Source organism: Xenopus laevis, chromosome 8L (assembly GCF_017654675.1).
Source record: "Xenopus laevis strain J_2021 chromosome 8L, Xenopus_laevis_v10.1, whole genome shotgun sequence".
In the NCBI taxonomy this organism is placed as follows: Eukaryota; Metazoa; Chordata; class Amphibia; order Anura; family Pipidae; genus Xenopus; species Xenopus laevis.
In genome coordinates this window covers 9,303,978-9,327,165 of record NC_054385.1, presented here as the reverse complement: position 1 = coordinate 9,327,165, position 23,188 = coordinate 9,303,978, and the positions used below count along the sequence as shown (strand labels likewise).

At 44.4% G+C, this 23,188-nt stretch overlaps 1 protein-coding gene across 1 annotated transcript in view; it reads right to left on the bottom strand.

Annotated features, from left to right (window-relative positions):
- The window catches only part of ptpa.L (protein phosphatase 2 phosphatase activator L homeolog), a 39,589-nt gene that overhangs the window by 3,817 nt on the left and 12,584 nt on the right, over nucleotides 1-23,188 (bottom strand). The window contains 6 exon segments of the mRNA NM_001096031.1: nucleotides 7,239-7,346; nucleotides 13,243-13,343; nucleotides 16,552-16,676; nucleotides 16,782-16,881; nucleotides 18,721-18,838; nucleotides 20,358-20,483. Coding sequence (NP_001089500.1) covers nucleotides 7,239-7,346; nucleotides 13,243-13,343; nucleotides 16,552-16,676; nucleotides 16,782-16,881; nucleotides 18,721-18,838; nucleotides 20,358-20,483 — 678 coding nt within the window.

Below are 23,188 nucleotides of genomic sequence, written 5' to 3'. Positions count from 1 at the left end.
GAAAATGAGCTTCCCTGGCTGTAATATAAGCTGATGCTACAGGTTTGCTGATTATTAAATTCTGATGCTAATTGCACTGGTTTCTGTGCTGCCATGTAGTAATTATCTGTATTAATTACTAATCAGCTTTATATTGTGACATTTCTATTCTATGTGCACATTACAGCTTCCACCCACTTACCCGTCATTCTCTTCACAACTTGTGTCTCATTCCCTTCCCCTTTAGATTGTAAGCTCTTTTACACAGGGCCTTTTGTGTCGATGCTGGTCGTTATGTATGTAGCACTGCTCAATATGTTGGAGTTCTAAAAAAAACTAGGGATATACCAAATCCACTATTTTGGATTTGGCTGAACCTCTGAATCCTTTGCAAAAGATTCGGACGAATACTGAACAGAATCTGAATTTGCATATGTATATTAGGGGTGGGAAGGGGAAAAATTTTTTTACTTCCTTGTTTTGTGACAAAAAGTCATGCGATTTCCCTCTCCAGATTCGGTTTTGCCGGGCAGAAGGATTAGGCCGAATCCTGCTGTAAAAAGCCGAATCCCGAACTGAATACTGGATTCGGTGTATCCCTAAAAAATACCTGGTAATAATAATAATCACATGATATAGCTCAATATAGTTTAGGGATGTGCCGAATCCAGGATTCGGTTTGGGATTCAGCCTTTTTCAGCAGGATTCGGAATCCTGGCCAAACTGAATCCAAATCCTAATTTGCATTTTTCGGATTCGGTATTCGACCAAATCTTTCGTGAAGGATTCGTCCGAATCCAAAATAGTGGATTCGGTGCATCCCTAGTGTAGTTATAACTCAATGAACAGGATCGTACGCTTTGTAGCCCTTGTTAACTACGACTCCCAGTAGGCTGTGGGGGCTGCTAGCAGTTGTAGGCTGTAACAGCTGGAGGAGTGTTCTTTAGGTTCTCTACCCCGCCCCATGTCCCAGAAGCCTCAGTTACTACTAGGGTTGCCACCATTTCTGGAAAAAAATACCGGCCATCCTATAGATTTAGCTTTTTTCCCTATTAATAACATTGGGATATAGATCAGCAGGGCCAAACAAACAGGCCGGGAGAAACAAGGCCTAATGGGGGGCCCCCCCAATATCCTTCCAGGCTTTTAGTGGCTGGTCCTGCCTATGTCAGGAGGGAGAACGGGGGGGGGGGGGAGTTCCCGGATCGGCTGGCTGGAATTCCAGTAGGGGTGAAAGTTCCCACTGCTTCCCAGAGACTCGGGGCCTGGCTGAGCAAACAACCCTCCCAATCAAACCCACAAAGTTTGTGCTGTTTCTTGAACCGGGTGCCTGGGGTACTGGAAGGGGTGCAAGCAGGGCCCACGTTTATGATAACGTTCATGATCAGTTGAAAGGGGGTAGCGAAGAGCAAAAGCACATATGGAGGCAGTCTGCTCCCTGTTATAATGCAAAGCAGCTCTGGTTTACTAAATGCCGCCAAGCCAGACACCGTGGCGTAAAAATAGAAGTAGCCCCGCCCCCTTTCTGTGTGCGCTTGATTTTATGTATCATTGGTTATAATCGAGCTTAGCGATGTCATTGGTTATAATCGGAGCTTAGTGATGTCATTGGTTATAATCGGAGCTTAGTGATGTTATTTCTTGTGTATTATATATAATAAATAAATTACCCCCCCCTGTTGCAAAATATGAGGATATTAGAAGTCACCTCGGAGAGGGGCTACTTTATTCACTATATTATAAAAACACAAAGCCAAAGGTCATGGAACTCCGAGGTATCTTATAATATCCTTATATTTTACAAGAGGGGGTAGAGTCCTGTGCAGGTCCATTTATTGGAACCCGTACCAGCAACCTGGACTCGCAACCCGCATTCTTACCCGATTGGACCCGCTATCCAACCTGCAAGTACCTTATCCGCAACCCGGACCCTCGACCATCAAGAATCAGGAAGTGCTGTCATTGTAAACCGGAAGTGACATCATCGGAAGTAGGTGTGATCAGAAAAAAAGGAGTAAAAATCGCTATTGAGAAGACCCGCGGCACGACTCGGACGACCACCAAACCCGCTGAACCGCTGAATCACACCTATACCCGCACCCAGAACGTCTACTCGCAACCCGCAGGGTTCCCGACCCGCTGCAGGACTCTAAGAGGGGGTAATTTTTTTACTATATTATAAAAACACGAAGCCGAGGGTCATGGAACTCCAAAGTGAATTCTATGGTTATGGATCTCCTTGGAAATTTAGAATATTCTTATATTGTTCAAGAGGGGGTACTTTATTCGCTATATTATAAATACACGAAGTTGAACGTCATGCCAATCCACGGTAACTTATAATATCCTTATATTCTACAAGAGGGGGTACTTTATTCACTATGTTATAAAAACATGAAGCCGAAGGTTATGAAACTCGAGGTATCTTATAATATCCTTATAATTAACAATCGGGGGGACTTTATTCACTATATTATAAAAACACAAAGCTGTTGCCAGCACCTGGGCTGAGTGTGGTTAGTCAGAGAGTCTGGATGCAGGAAGGAGACAGACAGACTTATAACAGACGCCTCCCAGATTACAGAGGTATGTGGGTGGAACCTCACTCAGGATGTGTAGCCGGCGTGGGATGGGGGGGTACAGGAGGAAGAACTGATTCACTGGGAACGTTTAACCTCTCGCTAATCCTACAGACTACATGTGCTGGCTAGCCCCTGGCACTGATGGGGGTTAACACAAAGGAAGGCATTTATCCAACAGCCGCAACAGAAAAAAAACCCTTTTTCTGTAGTGTTTTTGCCATATTTGCTTGTTAACCATTTACCAACCATTATGGGTTATGTATTAACTGGATCGATGGGGGGGTTATGACTCAACTGCAAGCGAAACAACTCGCCTTCCTCCGTCTCCCGTTGAAGTCAATGGGAGGTTTTATTACAAGACACGAACCTGAAAGCGAGCACTTGGTACTGCTATTGACATGCGCAAGGGATAGCATAGGTTTTTATTATTATTTCAATGAAGTGTGCCAGTGGCATCTTTCCTGCGACCCCAGGCCGGGCACATACAGTAATCCCAGAAGAGCAAGGACAGGGGGTCAGCAGGATAGATGGAGCAGACACGTCTTCTGAAGCAAAGGGGTGAAAGGTTATTGACTTTGGGGCTGCCTGACAAATTGTTTCCCTACCTGGTGGTTTTTTTTTGCATTTACTTGCCCTTTAAAGGGCAGAGACACACACGAAGGTTCAGGGCGATCTCCTCTTCTTCGGGCGACTAATAACCCCGAACTGCCTCCCGCCAGCTAGAATGTCAATCGCCAGTGGGATGGCACCCTGAGCGATTTGTTTTCCGAAGTCGCCCGAATTTTCCTCGTGAGGCAACTTCCGAAAACGAAGTACACTGATTGCCATCTCGCCGGCGATTTACATTCTAGCTGGCGGGAGGCAGTTCGGGGAGATTAGTCGTCCGAAGAAGAGGAGATTTGTCGCCGGGCAACTAATCTCCCTGGATCCAAGCATATTCCCTGACCCTTAGTTGACCGGCGACAAATCTTTGGGCAACTAATCTCCCTGAAAAGCCTTGGATGGCACTCGGAGTGCTTCGGGCGACTTTGTAAAACAAAAGCGCTCCGAGTGCCATCCTGCCGTCCTGCCGGCGATTTACATTCTAGATGGCTGGAAGGCAGTTCGGGGAGATTAGTCGCCCGAAGAAAACCCCTTTTCTCCACATTTGTGCTGTACCCCTGCTGCCATCCAGAGCAAAGGGGTAAAGGGGTTGTTCACCTTTGAATTAACTTTTAGTATAGTGTAGAGAGGGATATTCTGAGACAATTTGCAATTGGTTTTCATTTTTTATTATTTGTAGTTTTTGAGTTATTTAGCTTCTTATTCAGCAGCTCTCCAGTTTGTAATTTTAGCCATCCGGTTGATATGGTGTAAATTCCCCTAGCAACCATGCATTGATATGAATAAAAGACTGGAATATGAATAGGAGAGGCCTGAATAGAAAGAGGAGTAATAAAAAGTAACAATAACAATAAATTTGCAGTTTTACAGAGCATCTGTTCCTAGACCGGGGTCAGTGACCCCCTTTTGAAAGCTGGAAAGCGTCAGAAGAAAAAAGCAAATAAAACCTGCCGAGTTGCTGTTTAAGTCAATGGGAGACGTCCAGGGATCAATTTGGAGTTGTTTGCAGCCTTCCTGAAATTCGAGTTTTTTTTTTTCGGAGATAAAAAACTGGAACCGAGTTTTTTTAAAATTCTAATCAAATTCGATTCAAATTTTTGGGTCGATTCAATTCGTCCGCGTTTTAAAAATTCGATATTATTGATACATTTCAACTTGTCGAGTTTATGGGAGTTTGATAAATGTGCCTCTTAAAGGCTTAAAGTGCTGAAAAGCTGAAAGGGGTAGTTCGCCTTAACTTTTAGAATGTTATAGGATTGCCAATTCTAAGCAACTTTTCCTTTTTCCTTCTTTTTTATCTTTTTTTGAATCATTTGCCTTCTTCTTCTGACTCTTTCCAGCTTTCAAATGGGGGTCACTGACCCCATCTAAAAAACAAATGCTCTGTAAGGCTACACATGTATTGTTATTGCTACTTTTTATTACTCCTCTTTCTATTCAGGCCTCTCCTATTCATTTTCCAGTCTCTTATTCAAATCAGTGCATGGTTGCTAGGGGAATTTGGACCAGAGTTTTAACAATTCGATTTTATTAATACATTTTGATTGGTCGAATTTATGGAAGTTTTTAAAAATACACATGAATTCAAAATTCGACCTTTAATAAATGTGGGGTACTGCCAAACAGAAGCCTCCTGTAGGCTGCCAGTTCACATAGGGGCTACCCAGGCCTGGACTGGTAATTTGTGGGTTTTGGCAAATGCCAGAGGGGCTGCTGTAAGGTCCAATAGACAGTCCCTATTTAGTGGGCTTGTGGATCACTATTTGGACCTCTGAGTACTTGGAATGCCAGGGCCTATTTTTGACTCCCAGTCCAGACCTGGGGCTACTAATAGCCAATCAAAGCCCTTATCTAGAAACCTAGGAACTTTTTTCACCCTTGTGTTGCAACCTAAAGGCCCCCATACACGGGCCAATAAAAGTAGGCGACAGGCCGAGTCGGCAGCTTATTGGCCAGTGTATGGGGCCCTCCGACGGGCTTCCCCTATCGATATCTAGCCCAAAGTTGGCCAGATCGCGATCGGGCAGGTTATAAATTCCGGTCGTATTGCGGGCGCATCTGTGCGTCTATACGGTCCCTCGATCCGACCACCCTTATCAGATCAATTATGATAGGCCTACAATCGGATCAGCCCGATATCGCCCTCTTTAATGTGGGCATATCGGAGACATCGCTATAACAAGAGGATCTCTACGTCTACGAATGCGTTTCCCGGGTATAAATAGGTTCAGGACCCTGCTATAAGGGAATGCTGACTTTCAGCACGGCACACAAATGCTGCTGAAAGGAAACCAAACAAGGAAACTGCATAACAAACGGCTCCTCCGGGGAGGATGATTGTATTACAGACAAACTCCAGATGAAGAGGAAGGATAGAGTTGCAATGGGTTGTACGTACGGACACAATAGTAGGTGGAGCAGACTGCAGTGGGGCCCCATGAGTACAGCGGGTCCCTGACGGACGAGTAAGACCAATATAAATAAATAAAAGTGGATTTGGGGCTCTATAAAGATCTGGCAGTGGATAATCTGTTATGTGTGTTTCTCTCTTATAGCTGATGTACATGCTGCTTTGTCTAGTGCATTTACTAGTGCAGTACTTCTCAGGCTCAACGCAATACTCCAGCTCTCGGCCATATAAAGTGGCAATATAACCTGTTCCTTTGTGCCCTACCCGTTTTGTTTGCTTTTCCCGCTGCCTTGCTTCACTGTTTGCTGACTTTCAAGTCCTCTGCAATTAGGGCCCCATCCCTCTTCTGCTGCTGACACGACCGGGGAACATTTATTATGGGTCAAATTTCGAATTCACGCCGGGTTTTTTTAAACTCCCATGAAATTCGACCGATCGGTGAATAGGATCGACCCGGAAACTGGAATCGAATTTGATTCGCTTTTTAAAAACTCGATTCGAGTTTAGGAAGGCTGCAAACATCACCAAATCGATCGCTGGATCTCTCCCATTGACTTATACAGCAATTCAGCAGGTTTCAGGGGGCGAATAGTCAAATTCAAGTTCTTTAGCATGAGCATGATAAATCTCGAAAATTCTAAATTTTTTTAAAAACTCGAATCGAATTTGGATAACTCCCTAGCCGAATTTGACATTTTTAGCCATAAAAAAAAAAATTAAAAATTTTAATTAGAAATTCGACCCTTGATAAATCTGTCTCTAACAGTCTTATTTATCAAAATCCAGTATTTAAACAAGAAAAGTCCAAGCAAACTGGACCTTATTTATTGTTAAAAAAGCACAATCTCACCAGATTGGGGACAAACTCTGTAAAATTGAGCGAAAATCTGAATCATACGATTCCCCCCCCCCCCAGAATCGCTCAATTTTTTGGACCTTTTTCCTGGAAAGTCCATTTTTCCCAGATTTTCGCCCAAAATAGTTGGATTTTCGGGCCAATTTCAGCTCAGACCACAGCAACTTCAAAATACCTCTCCCTTTGACTTATATACAACCTCGGCAGGTCGGAGGTGGAGGGTTTTCTGATTCTGACTTTTTCCATCCTTGGGGTATAATAAATCTCATAAAATTTGAGTTTTTATTTTCCACTAAAAATTCCGATTTTATAGTAAAAAAAACTCGAATGTATCGAGTTTTTTTGCATTGACTGATAAATAACCCCCTAAATCATCATTTGTTCTCATGTCAAGTTGAATTTAGAGAAGAGGTGGGCCCTGGCAATGCAGGGCCCCAACATGAAGGTACATATAGGGCTCTTCTGCGGCTTGTGGCCCCTGCTGCTCCCTAGCACGACTGATGCACAATCTGGGGGGGTGCATTATAGTTTGGCTGCTAATGCTAACAACCTCGAGGGAGGGATATGGTTAATAACAATAAACGATTATTGCACTTCAGGTGTATACTGGTTGCCAGGGTCACTGCCCATAGCAACCAGATAGGGTTGAAATTTCCGGCCGATGAGAGGTAAATCCTTTAAAAACCAGACCAACTGTAATGTTACTATGATTCTGTATGGTGACCTATCCCTTTAATACAGTGTTATGGTGCCCATTAGATATTGGTAAAGAGAACTTGATCTCCCCCCTAACCATTTGCTGCCTCACCTCTGCTTTGTACATGCGAATGAGACCCTGGTTGACTTTGGACCAGGCAGGGACAGCGCTGATGTTCCACAGCTGATTGGAGTGTTCTGCAAAAGGTCCCGTCTTCATCTGCCAATAGAAAGCAAGAAGGGAACTATTAGCCAATAGAAATGCACCATTTATCTTCACGTCTAACCAATTAACCATTACATAAAGAGCTGGTGACTTGTTTAATAACTCATTAGCCCAATGCTTTAACAAAAGAAACAACCTGAGCATCTTTCTCTTGCTGGTGCCTTCCTATTGGCTCTTCCTATTGGCCCTGCTTTGAATGTGAAAGGCAAAGTTACTTATCTGGTGTTTCAGGGAGATATTCTTAGTGTTCTGAGTCATAACAATCTTGGCCCTGCCAATAATAAACTCATTATAATAACTGCAGGAACATTCTCCATCCTGCTGTTCAATCTCCTTTATATAAGTTGGGTTTCAACTGCACTCATTTTAGTCAGTATAATTTACCCTTTCCTCTGTCATGTAGAACTGTCTATTAGTTGTTAATGAGACATTGTGTGACCATATAAAGGCACAGGGAACTCTGAGTATCACTCATGTATTATAAGGGATAATGTACCCCTACTGTAAATGATAAGGATATTAGAAGTCACTGAGGGGGGTTATGTGACCATATAAAGACACAAGGCTGCAGGCTGAGTTATACAGGGAACTCTGAGTATCACTCATGTATTATAAGGGATAATGTACCCCCTACTGTAAATGATAAGGATATTAGAAGTCACTGAGGGATTGTTCTGTGACCATATAAAGGCACAAGGATACAGGCAGAGTTATACAGGGAACTCTGAGTATCACTCATGTATTATAGGAGATAATGTACTCCCTACTGTAAATGATAAGGATATTAGAAGTCACTGAGGGGTTGTTCTGTGACCATATAAAGGCACAAGGCTGCAGGCTGAGTTATACAGGGAACTCTGAGTATCACTCATGTATTATAAGGGATAATGTACCCAATACTGTAAGTGATAAGGATATTAGAAGTCACTGAGGGGGGTTATGTGACCATATAAAGGCACAAGGCTGCAGGCTGAGTTATACAGGGAACTCTGAGTATCACTCATGTATTATAAGGGATAATGTACCCCCTACTGTAAGTGATAAGGATATTAGAAGGAGTTCTGTGGCACAAGCCTGCAGGCTGGAGTAGATCCCTGCAGTAGTTCTGTGTCCATCTAAAGGCAAAGTCTAAGCTATACAAGGCAGGGATATCTCCTCATTTACTTTTATTTCACAGTAGGGGGTACGATTTAATTTGTTTTCAAAACTGTTGTTTGCAACTTATTAGAGAAAGTCGTGAGCATTCATAAATGTCACAGATTTATCATATACCATTTTGCAGTTATGATACTTTGTATATTGTATAGTGTACTGCTGCTGAAAGACACTGGGAAGGAAAGTACAGGTTATATTTATCGCTTTCTGACATCAGAGAGCTGCTGATGTCATAACCTGACAACCCATTGTGCTCCCCACTTCCCCTTCTGTACAGTTAAAAACTGTTGCCGAGCACTGACTTCAACCACACATTCCGGGTTACTGTGATAGGCCTGTGCCTATAGAGTAGCATACACGGAATATATATATTTTCAAATCAAAATATAGATATTTCTTTTAAAAAAAAGGATGTAAATAAAAATGTATTTTCATACAGAAAGTTTTCCTAGAGGGGTTAAAGCCCTGCTCCTTATATGGTCATTTCAACTGCCATAGGGCAGCCATATGTAAACTGGCATTAAACAGAGATGGGTTAGAAATCTATCACTGTCATGGGAGACACCACCAGACCCCCAGTTCATCTACTCGAGTTTTAGGACCACCCTGTGTGTAGATTCATTAAAGAGGAACCTGCCTTTTTTTGTGCCTTGTAATTCAAATAAATCGGTTTTTATGTAACTGCTTTTGAAAGCAGTGTCTGTCTGGCTCTTTATATTCTCTGCTCTGCTGGTTCAGACTCCTGAAACAGGCAGATCTGGCGGGGTTTCACAATAAAGTTTATTTGTGAATGTTATTGATATTGTGAAACGTTCAGTGAGTGTATATTAAAGGGATTCTTTTATGATTTTTATGGTGTCGTTTTTATTTCTAAATGACACTGTTTACACTGCAAATAATTTACTCTACAATATAAAATCTCATTCCTGAACCAACAAGTGTATTTAGTTGTAATATTGGTGTGTAGGTGCATCTCAGGTCATTTTGCCTGGTCATGTGATTTCAGAAAGAGCCAGCACTTTAGGATGGAACTGCTTTCTGGCAGGCTGTTGTTTCTCCTACTCAATGTAACTGAACGTGTCTCAGTGGGACCTGGATTTTACTATTGAGTGCTGTTCTTAGATCTACGATGCAGCTGTTATCTTGTATTAGGGAGCTGTTATCTTTTTCCCTTCCCATTGTTTTGTTGTTAGGCTACTGCAGCTGGGAGGGAAATGGAGAGGGGATATCACTCCAAATTGCAGTAAAAAGTACAGATGCACCGAATACAGGATTCCGTTCGGGATTCAGACAGGATTCAGGCTTTTTCAGCAGGATTCAGACAAATACCATATGCAAATTAGGGGCAGGGAGAGAGAGCACATGACTTTGTCACAAAACAAGGAAGTAAAAAAGGTTTTCCCCTTCCCACCCCTAATTTGCATATGCAAATTAGGATTCGGTTCAGTATTCGGCCAAATCTTTCGCGAATAATTTGGGGGTTCAGCCGAATCCAAAATAGTGGATTTCGGTGCATCCCTAGTAAGGAGTGACTGAAGTTTATCAGAGCACAAGTCCCATGACTGGGGCAGCTGGGAAACTGACAGTATGTCTAGTCCCATGTTAGATTTCAAAATTAAAAATAAAAAATAATCGGTTAGCTCTTTTGAGAAACGGCTTTCAGTGCAGAATTCTGCTGGAGCAGCACTATTCACTGATGCATGACAGTATCCCTTTAAAGAGTTGCTTCACATTGTGTTTCCTTTGATTTTTTTCCAGTTTTTTGGGGGTTTTTTGGGCTTCTAGGGCTTACTATACACGTGGTGCTGTGGTTTATGAAATGGCCTGTGCCAACAGAGATGCAGAGCATTTTTTCTCTGCTTCAAGGTTTAAAAATAGGTTGGAAAAAATGGGCTGCGAGAGAGAGATAGAGAGAGAGGGGTCTGCTTAAAGACAAAGGGAATGTACAAAGGGAGATAGGCAGAGAGAGACTGCAGGAGTACGGGCTGTAGAGACAGACTTATCACATGATGGAAGGAGAGGGGGAGAGAGCGAGAGAGGGGCCAATCTTTCAGTAACCTCAGGGGGATTGTATGAGTCAGAGAAGCCATATTGAGCAGGAAATTACTCACAGGCCCTGCGTTCCTGACTCTGCCCTCCCCAGAGAATGAGCCTTTTGTAAATGGTTCCTCAGTCAGTAAGAGGAGGGAGAGGGGGGTGAGGGATAGATGAGAGCAACCCCTTCCTGTCAGTTCCTTCCCTTCCAGCAGAAATATGAACCCTCCCTTCTCTGGGAAAGGAAAAAAAAAAAAATAGGAGAAATTCTCCTCCAAATTTAGAAGGACAGATTGAGGCAGAGACTGTGCTGAGAGCCCACATCACGCACTGTGCCTTGTTCTTGCTCCACAGCTCACTGAGCTCACTCTATCAGGTTGAACGGGTTTGTTCTGTTAACCCCTGTGCTGCCGGAATGGCCTGCGCAAAAGCCATTTGTAGGAGCGGCGGTGCGAGAGAAACACATGATAAATAACACGGGAGGTATTAGACGGGGAGCATTTCGTTATTTATAGAGCGGTGTATGTAAAAAAAAAAAAAAAACAACCTAGAGATTTGCCAGGGGCTGCATTGTGTGTTCTCCACCCCATGAAGTCACTAAGGAGACAACTTGTTTGCACAACAGTGCGGTCACATGGCCAGAAAAGTCACCATAGAGTCGAGTTTGAAGCTCTCCTATAGGGAGGGGCACCCGTGATATCCAGTACAGGAACATCAATCACAGCACATGGCTTTATAGTCAGTTGTGTGTAACAAACCATAGCGATCAATGATATTTTCTTGCACCATTGTTTGTTGCCTTAAGGGAAAGTTTTACCATCGGGATTCCAACATTTGGTGAGTTGTAATGAGTTTGCAGTTATATAAGCATTGGGGTAACAGGCACCTGCTATAGTTCTAGAGGTACCCAGGGCACAAATAAGCACTTACCCCAAATCTCCTCCTAACTGACCTTCAGGCTGGGCCCCCTTAGCTCATAACAAGGTTACAGATATATAGAAACATTGGGGTAACAGTCACCCTGCTATAGTTCCAGGGGTACCCAGGGCACAAATAAGCACTCACCCCAAATCTCCCCCTAACTGACCTTCAGACTGGACCCCCTTAGCTCATAACAAGGTTACAGATATATAGAAACATTGGGGTAACAGTCACCCTGCTATAGTTCCAGGGGTACCCAGGGCACAAATAAACACTCACCCCAAATCTCCCCCTAACTGACCTTTAGACTGGGCCCCCTTAGCTCATAACAAGGTTACAGATATATAGAAACATTGGGGTAACAGTCACCCTGCTATAGTTCCAGGGGAACCTAGGGTATAAATAAGCACTCACCCCAAATCTCCCCCTAACTGACCTTCAGACTGGGCCCCCTTAGCTCATAACAAGGTTACAGATATATAGAAACATTGGGGTAACAGTCACCCTGCTATAGTTCCAGGGGTACCCAGGGTACAAATAAACACTCACCCCAAATCTCCCCCTAACTGACCTTCAGGCTGAGCCCCCTTAGCTCATAACAAGGTTACAGATATATAGAAACATTGGGGTAACAGTCACCCTGCTATAGTTCCAGGGGTACCCAGGGTATAAATAAGCACTCACCCCAAATCTCCCCCTAACTGACCTTCAGACTGGGCCCCCTTAGCTCATAACAAGGTTACAGATATATAGAAACATTGGGGTAACAGTCATCCTGCTATAGTTCCAGGGGTACCCAGGGCACAAATAAGCACTCACCCCAAATCTCCCCCTAACTGACCTTCAGACTGGACCCCCTTAGCTCATAACAAGGTTATAGATATATAGAAACATTGGGGTAACAGTCACCCTGCTATAGTTCCAGGGGTACCTAGGGCACAAATAAACACTCACCCCAAATCTCCCCCTAACTGACCTTCAGACTGGACCCCCTTAGCTCATAACAAGGTTACAGATATATAGAAACATTGGGGTAACAGTCACCCTGCTATAGTTCCAGGGGTACCTAGGGTATAAATAAGCACTCACCCCAAATCTCCCCCTAACTGACCTTCAGGCTGGGCCCCTTAGCTCATAAGAAGGTTACAGATATATAGAAACATTGGGGTAACAGTCACCCTGCTATAGTTCCAGGGGTACCCAGGGCACAGATAAACTCACACCCTATATCTAAACATCAACTGACATTCAGGCTGCCCCCACTGCTTTGGATCCCCCTAGAGGGGCAGCCTAACAGTTTGGTAATGTCTGCCTTGATGTATTTGCATTACTTCCCTGGAGCCAGTTGCACCACTAGAGAGTGAGCAATGTAAATGACTGAGCTAAGAAGCAAAGAAAGAGGAGCAGCTGTAGCTCCTGAAAGGGGATCCAGCAATTGTTCTGGGGTCTGGCCATATGGGATGTTACAGGCATCTCTCTATACAATATGTCACCCTACTACAATAGTGGTGCATTACCTCTTAAGCAAGCCCCCCCCCCAAGATCACAATAGAAGATGTAGCAATGAGGCTGGTCCTGGATAACATACAAATATATTCCTATTTGCAGACAAACCAGTGTTCTGTCTTTCTATGAAACTAAATACAAGATACTGGTTCCTCAGGCAAACAACTTAATTCTCCCTGTGAGTGGGGGCCAGTAAACTACAAACGGAGGGATTGCAAGCTTTGTGGGACACTAGCTATCGTCTGGGGGTAACAGTAATACAATATAACCTTACCTCAGTAATGAACAGGATACACTCTAGGAACATATAATCTTTGTGATTTTCATTCACTATCTTCTCATCCACAAAATGCCTTGGTTCCAAGGTGGAATGATCTGCAGAGAGAAGACATTTGGCGATTTATATTTCCAGTGTAGCCACTCAAAGCCCCTTGTTTTATTCTAGAGGTTAGCTATGGGACATGACTTGGTTTATTATCTATCTGTGTAATAGAGCATTGTGATCCCCATTGTAAGCAGCAGTCCTGTCTTGCTTTATGGCAGCTGAGATTCTAGCTATCTGTATAACAGAACATTCTGTCCCAGTGGCTGCACAGATCCTATCTGATCCCCATTGTAAGCAGCAGTCCTGCCCTGCTTTATGGCAGCTGAGATTCTAGCTATCTGTATAACAGAACATTCTGTCCCAGTGACTAGACAGATCCTATCTGATCCCCATTGTAAGCAGCAGTCCTGTCCTGCTTTATGGCAGCTGAGATTCTAGCTATCTGTATAACAGAACATTCTGTCCCAGTGGCTGCACAGATCCTATCTGATCCCCATTGTAAGCAGCAGGCTTAGGAGGCTGAGGAGCTTGGAGCAATGGTAGGGAAATCCAGGCTGAAGTCCATTAGGATGAGTTTTGGGGAGAATGTCTATTGTCCTAAATACAGGTGAAAGCCGAGCTAGAAGGTAAGCTTACAGAACTCATGTCAAGTAATAAATGGGTGAAATATGTTTACTACAGAGCTTCACTATGGACTCAAGATGGCAGCACACACAGACTCAAGATGGCAGCACACACAGACTCAAGATGGCAGCACACACAGACTCAAGATGGCAACACACACAGACTCAAGATGGCAACACACACAGACTCAAGATGGCAACACACACAGACTCAAGATGGCAACACACACGGACTCAAGATGGCAACACACACGGACTCAAGATGGCAGCACACACGGACTCAAGATGGCAGCACACACGGACTCAAGATGGCAACACACACAGACTCAAGATGGCAACACACACAGACTCAAGATGGCAACACACACAGACTCAAGATGGCAACACACACAGACTCAAGATGGCAACACACACAGACTCAAGATGGCAACACACACAGACTCAAGATGGCAACACACAGACTCAAGATGGCAACACACACAGACTCAAGATGGCAACACACACAGACTCAAGATGGCAACACACACGGACTCAAGATGGCAACACACACGGACTCAAGATGGCAACACACACGGACTCAAGATGGCAGCACACACGGACTCAAGATGGCAACACACACGGACTCAAGATGGCAACACACACGGACTCAAGATGGCAACACACACGGACTCAAGATGGCGGCACACACGGACTCAAGATGGCGGCACACACGGACTCAAGATGGCGGCACACACGGACTCAAGATGGCGGCACACACGGACTCAAGATGGCGGCACACACGGACTCAAGATGGCGGCACACACGGACTCAAGATGGCGGCACACACGGACTCAAGATGGCGGCACACACGGACTCAAGATGGCGGCACACACGGACTCAAGATGGCGGCACACACGGACTCAAGATGGCGGCACACACGGACTCAAGATGGCGGCACACACGGACTCAAGATGGCGGCACACACGGACTCAAGATGGCAGCACACACGGACTCAAGATGGCAGCACACACGGACTCAAGATGGCAGCACACACGGACTCAAGATGGCAGCACACACGGACTCAAGATGGCAGCACACACGGACTCAAGATGGCAGCACACACGGACTCAAGATGGCAGCACACACGGACTCAAGATGGCAGCACACACGGACTCAAGATGGCAGCACACACGGACTCAAGATGGCAGCACACACGGACTCAAGATGGCAGCACACACGGACTCAAGATGGCAGCACACACGGACTCAAGATGGCAGCACACACGGACTCAAGATGGCAGCACACACGGACTCAAGATGGCAGCGCACACACGGACTCAAGATGGCAGCGCACACACGGACTCAAGATGGCAGCGCACACACGGACTCAAGATGGCAGCACACACGGACTCAAGATGGCAGCACACACGGACTCAAGATGGCAGCACACACGGACTCAAGATGGCAGCACACACGGACTCAAGATGGCAGCACACACGGACTCAAGATGGCAGCACACACGGACTCAAGATGGCAGCACACACGGACTCAAGATGGCAGCACACACGGACTCAAGATGGCAGCGCACACACGGACTCAAGACGGCAGCGCACACACGGACTCAAGACGGCAGAGCACACACGGACGCAAGACGGCAGAGCACACACGGACGCAAGACGGCAGCACACACGGACGCAAGACGGCAGCACACACGGACGCAAGACGGCAGCACACATGGACTCAAGACGGCAGCACACACGGACTCAAGATGGCAGCACACACGGACTCAAGATGGCAGCACACACGGACTCAAGATGGCAGCACACACGGACTCAAGATGGCAGCGCACACACGGACTCAAGACGGCAGAGCACACACGGACGCAAGACGGCAGAGCACACACGGACGCAAGACGGCAGCACACACGGACGCAAGACGGCAGCACACACGGACGCAAGACGGCAGCACACATGGACTCAAGACGGCAGCACACACGGACTCAAGATGGCAGCACACACGGACTCAAGATGGCAGCACACACGGACTCAAGATGGCAGCACACACGGACTCAAGATGGCAGCACACACGGACTCAAGATGGCAGCACACACGGACTCAAGATGGCAGCACACACGGACTCAAGACGGCAGCACACACGGACTCAAGATGGCAGCACACACGGACTCAAGATGGCAGCACACACGGACTCAAGATGGCAGCACACACACGGACTCAAGATGGCAGCACACACGGACTCAAGATGGCAGCACACACGGACTCAAGATGGCAGCACACACGGAGTCAAGATGGCAGCACACACGGACTCAAGATGGCAGCACACACGGACTCAAGATGGCAGCACACACGGACTCAAGATGGCAGCACACACACGGACTCAAGATGGCAGCACACACGGACTCAAGATGGCAGCACACACGGACTCAAGATGGCAGCACACACGGACTCAAGATGGCAGCACACACGGAGTCAAGATGGCAGCACACACGGACTCAAGATGGCAGCACACACGGACTCAAGATGGCAGCACACAAAGTGTGTTGTTGGAAAGACACTTGGTGGTTCTGTGGTAACAACCAATATTTAAGAAATGTGTAATGGAGATGCAGAGTTTTATTGGGCTTGTGCATGCTCCATTACCTACAAGCTGAGCACTTCCCCATATAAAAGGAAGAAACTGGAAGTCATCCAAGCCCCAGACCCCTTGGCTGCCCGCTGGTTCCATTCGGTAGGTCTTCTGAAGCTTTCTCATGACTTCCAGATACCTTTAGAGATAAAGAGAAACAGGCATCAGAGGTGGATTATGACACGCCTTGTTATATATTGTATTGTGGTGGAGCCCGATATTCCAATTATATTTCCCCCCTTACCGGTTGAACACTCTGAAGACAATGGCTAGTTGGTCGTCCACCTTGAGAACGCCAATTTTACACAGGCAGCACAGGAAAGCGGCAAAGGCAGCCTCGTGACCTACATAATAAGAAGAGGAGGAGAGGCTGTGAGACAAGGATAGAGAGGAATGTTACATAGTCCCGTGCATCTACTATGGGGACTATTAGTGGCATCTCCATGGCACAGCCTTGTGTATATGTCTACTCCAATCCTGTGTGTCAGACATCTTGCTTGCCATTTCAAAAGCCTTATTATTAAAGGAGAACTAAACCCAAAAACTAATTGAATTGTATTTTTACTTTTCACTGTTCAGCTGACAAAGCTAATCACTGGTTGGTTGCTATGGGCTACTGCCCAGGTGTAAATCTCTGTTGGTACATGAGCCTGAGTGTGTCAACGATTCTCTAAAACAGGAAAATCCTTCCTGTATAGAAAGAATAGAGGAAACAGACACTATGGCTCCTGGGGAAGGAGGTATAAGGCAGGTCTGGACTGGGATTCATAACAGGCCCTGGCACTTTAAGTATATAGATCCCGTCAAAGGCCCAATAAATAGTGACTATCTATGGCATCTTAAACAGCTCCTTTGGCATTTGCCTGAATCCACAGCCTGCCAGCCTGGCCCTAGTATAAAGGGACCAGAAGGGCAGTGACTAATAATCAGTTTCATTAAAAGGAAACAAAAATCAACATTCCCGAACCCTAAATGGATTTTGCTGCGGCATCTAGTTATGCTTCTGCACCAATCAGACTTCTGGATATGCAACTTATGATAATGATGATGAAAAGTATTGCACCGGGAGTATTAATATCAGCAGCCTTATATTTGTTGTAAAGTACTGAGCGGATAGATTGATAGAGATCAATGATAGATAGAGATAAATATATAGATATACAGATAGATAGATGGATATAGAAATAGATAGGTGATAGAGATCGATAATATATAGATAGAGATCGATAGACAGATAGATAGATGGATAATAGATAGATAGATATTGATAATAGATAGATATATAGAGAGACAGATATATAGAGACAGATATATAGATAGACAGATAGATATTGATAATAGATAGATATATAGATAGAGACAGAGACAGATAGATAGATATAGAGAAAGATAGATAGATATAGATCGATAATAGATAGATAGATATGATAGATATGATAGAGAGAGAGAGACAGAGACAGACACAGAGAGAGAGAGAGAGAGAGAGAGAGATAAATGATAGACAGATAGATAATATAGAGCGAGATGGATAGATAGATAGATGGGTAGATAGATGGGTAGATAGATGGGTAGATAGATGGGTAGATAGATGGGTAGATAGATGGGTAGATAGATGGGTAGATAGATGGGTAGATAGATGGGTAGATAGATAGATAGATAGATAGATAGATAGATAGATAGGATTGTGTTATCCTGGTAAGAGATGGTGTGGCTGTGAGTTAGTCTCACTGCATCCTGTATTGGGCGTAGAGATGCAAGGCTTATTATAGAGTGTTGTGCGACACATTGCGTGTTTCCTTGCCGTCTGTGAAACATTTGCAACTGCCACTGTCACCCCATGAGGTAAGGAGACACAAACCATTTGAGAGTGACTAACGCAGTACAAGAAATGATGTCAGGCAGAGGAAAAAGGCACAGAACACAGGATGCAGTGGGCTGAACAATAACTACTTCGGGCACAGCACACATCTGTAGCAACAGGGCCCCCTAGTGGTCACATATAGAGGTAGCACGCTTCTTCCCCTGCATTCAAATGAATTGCTTATGACCTTTTCATAATACTGCTGTTAATTAGCACTGGGTGTTGCGTTGGTGGAAGTGTCTCCTAACAGACCCCTATAGGTTCCACCGTGGCGCTGGAGATCTTACTCTCCCAAGATCTTGTATTCTTTGCAGGGAGTTACCTGTGCCGTAATCAATGCGTGTAGAGTTTCCTACGGATTCTTTTAGGTATAAGGCCACTTCGGGCACTGCTGCACTCAGATGCACCGGGATCACAGTGGAAACAAGACTCTCCGCTTCCTAAGTGAAAAGAACTAAATCAGTAGCCATTTGTGGATTGACATTTCAGTGCATTATCTGGTCTTCTCAGATGCAAATGTCACATTACGTCTCAAGCTGAAATACAATCCTGCTTGCCTTCTCTTAGACAGTACAGTATTAGGGCATAGCTTATTGTGTGCCCAGAACATTCCTTCTCTGTATATTTGTATTTATACATATGGGAGGAGGGAGGTGCCATATTGATTCCCTTAGACAGTACAGTATGAGGGTATAGCTTATTGTGTGCCCAGAACATTCCTTCTCTGTATATTTGTATTTATACATATGGGAGGAGGTGCCATATTGATTCCCTTAGACAGTACAGTATGAGGGTATAGCTTATTGTGTGCCCAGAACATTCCTTCTCTGTATATTTGTATTTATACATATGGGAGGAGGTGCCATATTGATTCCATTAGACAGTACAGTATGAGGGTATAGCTTATTGTGTGCCCAGAACATTCCTTCTCTGTATATTTGTATTTATACATATGGGAGGAGGGAGGTGCCATATTGATTCCCTTAGACAGTACAGTATGAGGGTATAGCTTATTGTGTGCCCAGAACATTCCTTCTCTGTATATTTGTATTTATACATATGGGAGGAGGGAGGTGCCATATTGATTCCCTTAGACAGTACAGTATGAGGATATAGCTTATTGTGTGCCCAGAACATTCCTTCTCTGTATATTTGTATTTATACATATGGGAGGAGGGAGGTGCCATATTGATTCCCTTAGACAGTACAGTATGAGGGTATAGCTTATTGTGTGCCCAGAACATTCCTTCTCTGTATATTTGTATTTATACATATGGGATACCAAAGGGTATATTTTACTGGCACAGAGAACAATACACATTATTTTACCTATAGGTGTGACCTGCAACATTGCTTTCAGCAGAGACCTTCTCCATATATAATAAGGAAACCCGCACTATCAATACATACCACTAGGGGTTATGATATTGTAAACCTAGCAAAGCAATATGTTGTTATAAGTGTATGTATGCATTTGGCTATACACGTGTACAGTGCGATAGCAAGGCTAGAACCAAAGCATCGCTCTGTTGGGGTGAAATAGTTATAATAAAAGGAGGCAGGGCCAACCCTACTAATAATATAATATATAAGCATAATATTAGTTCTTTTTAATTCCCTTTACACCGTTGTACAATTTTGCATAAAGACCCGACAATAGTTACTTCCAGTTGCTACACACAAACACTATACGGAAACTTTTAAACAGGTAACCAGTAAATGCTACCTGCTGATTGGTTGCTATGGGTTACTGCCCCTGGGCAAACTCAGTGTCTTTTATTACATAACCCAAATTGAACACCCATTGCTACCACCTTATAAGATATTCTTAACACTAGGGGCACTGTTTCCATGGCAAGTAATCTTGCCTTAGCACTGGACTTTGTTCGCTTAGCATTGAGAAATGCAAATAAACCCAACGACAAAGAGGGTATATCTATCCTTTAAATCAAGGCCCACCTTATCAAGCCTGGCATACCAGGTGCGAAAGGCCTTGTTGCCGAATCGGGAAGGTTGGTCCATAGGGGGCGTCTCGTCGATCCAGCGATCCAAGGTATCAAGCAGAGCCATCAGTTTGTGGATCACCTGTACCCAAGGAACAGACAAACATGAGTCTATAAACAACATGCAGACAGTGCACACATCGTTCTGCATTCTTACAGAAAGGGCGACCCTAAACCAACCTTAGAGGAGAAGGAAAGTCGTCTTGCACTTGGGGCTGCCAAATGTTAGTTACTTACATAAAACCCGGGCTGGTGCTCCTATCAGCAGAAAACTGCTAATACCCTCATACTGTACTGTCTAAAGGAAAGAATATGGCACCTCCTCCCATATGTATAAATACAAAATTACAGAGAAGGAATGTTCTGGGCACACAATAAGCTATACCCTCATACTGTACTGTCTAAGGGAATCAATATGTCACCTCCTCCTCCCATATGTATAAATACAAATATACAGAGAAGGAATGTTCTGGGCACACAATAAGCTATACCCTCATACTGTACTGTCTTAGGGAATCAATATGGCACCTCCACCCATATGTATAAATACAAATATACAGAGAAGGAATGTTCTGGGCACACAATAAGCTATACCCTCATACTGTACTGTCTAAGGGAATCAATATGGCACCTCCCTCCACCCATATGTATAAATACAAATATACAGAGAAGGAATGTTCTGGGCACACAATAAGCTATACCCTCATACTGTACTGTCTAAAGGAAAGAATATGGCACCTCCTCCCATATGTATAAATACAAAATGACAGAGAAGGAATGTTCTGGGCACACAATAAGCTATACCCTCATACTGTACTGTCTAAGGGAATCAATATGGCACCTCCACCCATATGTATAAATACAAATATACAGAGAAGGAATGTTCTGGGCACACAATAAGCTATACCCTCATACTGTACTGTCTAAGGGAATCAATATGGCACCTCCCTCCACCCATATGTATAAATACAAATATACAGAGAAGGAATGTTCTGGGCACACAATAAGCTATACCCTCATACTGTACTGTCTAAAGGAAAGAATATGGCACCTCCTCCCATATGTATAAATACAAAATTACAGAGAAGGAATGTTCTGGGCACACAATAAGCTATACCCTCATACTGTACTGTCTAAGGGAATCAATATGGCACCTCCACCCATATGTATAAATACAAATATACAGAGAAGGAATGTTCTGGGCACACAATAAGCTATACCCTCATACTGTACTGTCTAAGGGAATCAATATGGCACCTCCTCCTATATGTATAAACACAAATATACAGAGAAGGAATGATCTGGGCACACAATAAACTATACCCTCATACTGTACTGTCTAAAGGAAGCAATATGGCACCTCCTCCTCCCATATGTATAAATATAAATATACAGAGAAGGAATGTTCTGGGCACACAATAAACTATACCCTCATACTGTACTGTCTAAAGGAAGCAATATGGCACCTCCTCCTCCCATATGTATAAATACAAATATACAGAGAAGGAATGTTCTGGGCACACAGTAAGCTACACCTTGATATTTTATGCTGTGTTTTAGGGAGCACAAGTGGAAGATAAACCCTACAGCAGAAAGGGCTGAGGCACACAATTCAGAGGACATGAGGTTGGCATTTATTTACTAAACACGGACTCTCCAGGCCATGCCAAGGGATCCAGCTGCGGGCATGCAGGATTCATGCAGTAATTAAGAATCAGGCAGAGAGGCTTTTGTTAAACAGAGCTAATGATTTACGCGGCCACCAGCTTCCCAGCCATAGGCAGCTCATTACGGGCAACCAGGTTTTTTTTTCTCTCTCTAGTCCCTTTCTAAAGGCGCTACAGGCTGAGTAATAGCAAAGGGGCTGCCGTACCTCTAGGCTTAAGAGTTGAGAGGAGGATGAGGAGGAGGAGGGTAGGGGGAAGGGAGGGTAGGACAGTCACGCATCCATTGCTTTTTAAAGGGATTAAAAGCAGCAGAGCTGTGTGCACGGAGCAGGCCCCAGCTGCCAGCCTAATACATAATTAAAGAGACACAAGGGTTCCTCGGTGTCTGGGTCCCTATTGAAAGGCAATGTGGAAGCGCAGGCGGCTTTCTATTGTCCGGCTAAATTAATATTGCAAGGAAAAGCAATAGGGTGCGTGTCCTGCGTCGCCGGGGTCAGCCACGGATAAGAGCCGCTCTGTGAGTCGAATTATATTCTGCCCCGACGATACACAAGCTCCAAATACTATTTTTTTTAAAAAAAAAAAAAAGAAGAAAAAGTGGCCCGTTATGAGCAATACTGCAACCTATTCCGCTGCCCTTCTCCTGAACTCGCCGCGCCGCCACAAAAAATCCATTTCCAGACCCGCTCTGCGCTCACCTGTTCCCTCCTGGAAGAGCCGGCGCGAATAAAGATGACAGATTATTGTACCAGGCAGTTTATTTCAGATAAATCACCCGGTGCCCTACCCCCTTCTATCACCGAGTTCAGCAAGGACAAGCTAAGCCAAATTCTTTATGAAGCCAAACTCACTTCGTCTTCCTCTAGAGACTGGGCCTCTAAAAGCTTCATTGAGGCTGCACAAGTTATCTTGGCATCAGGGGGTGCCGTGCAATAGGAGTCCCAGTTACAAAAGGAAACTCTTCCCAGTATTGATAGGAAGAACAAGGTTCCACAACTATTTTATAGGCTTAGCAGTTTTAGGTTACCATGTGCCATTGCCCTTAGCTTTACCTAAACTGTCATGGTCTCTAAAACTGGACACAAGTTTATAACATAAAACTATGGCAGCATAGGTATTA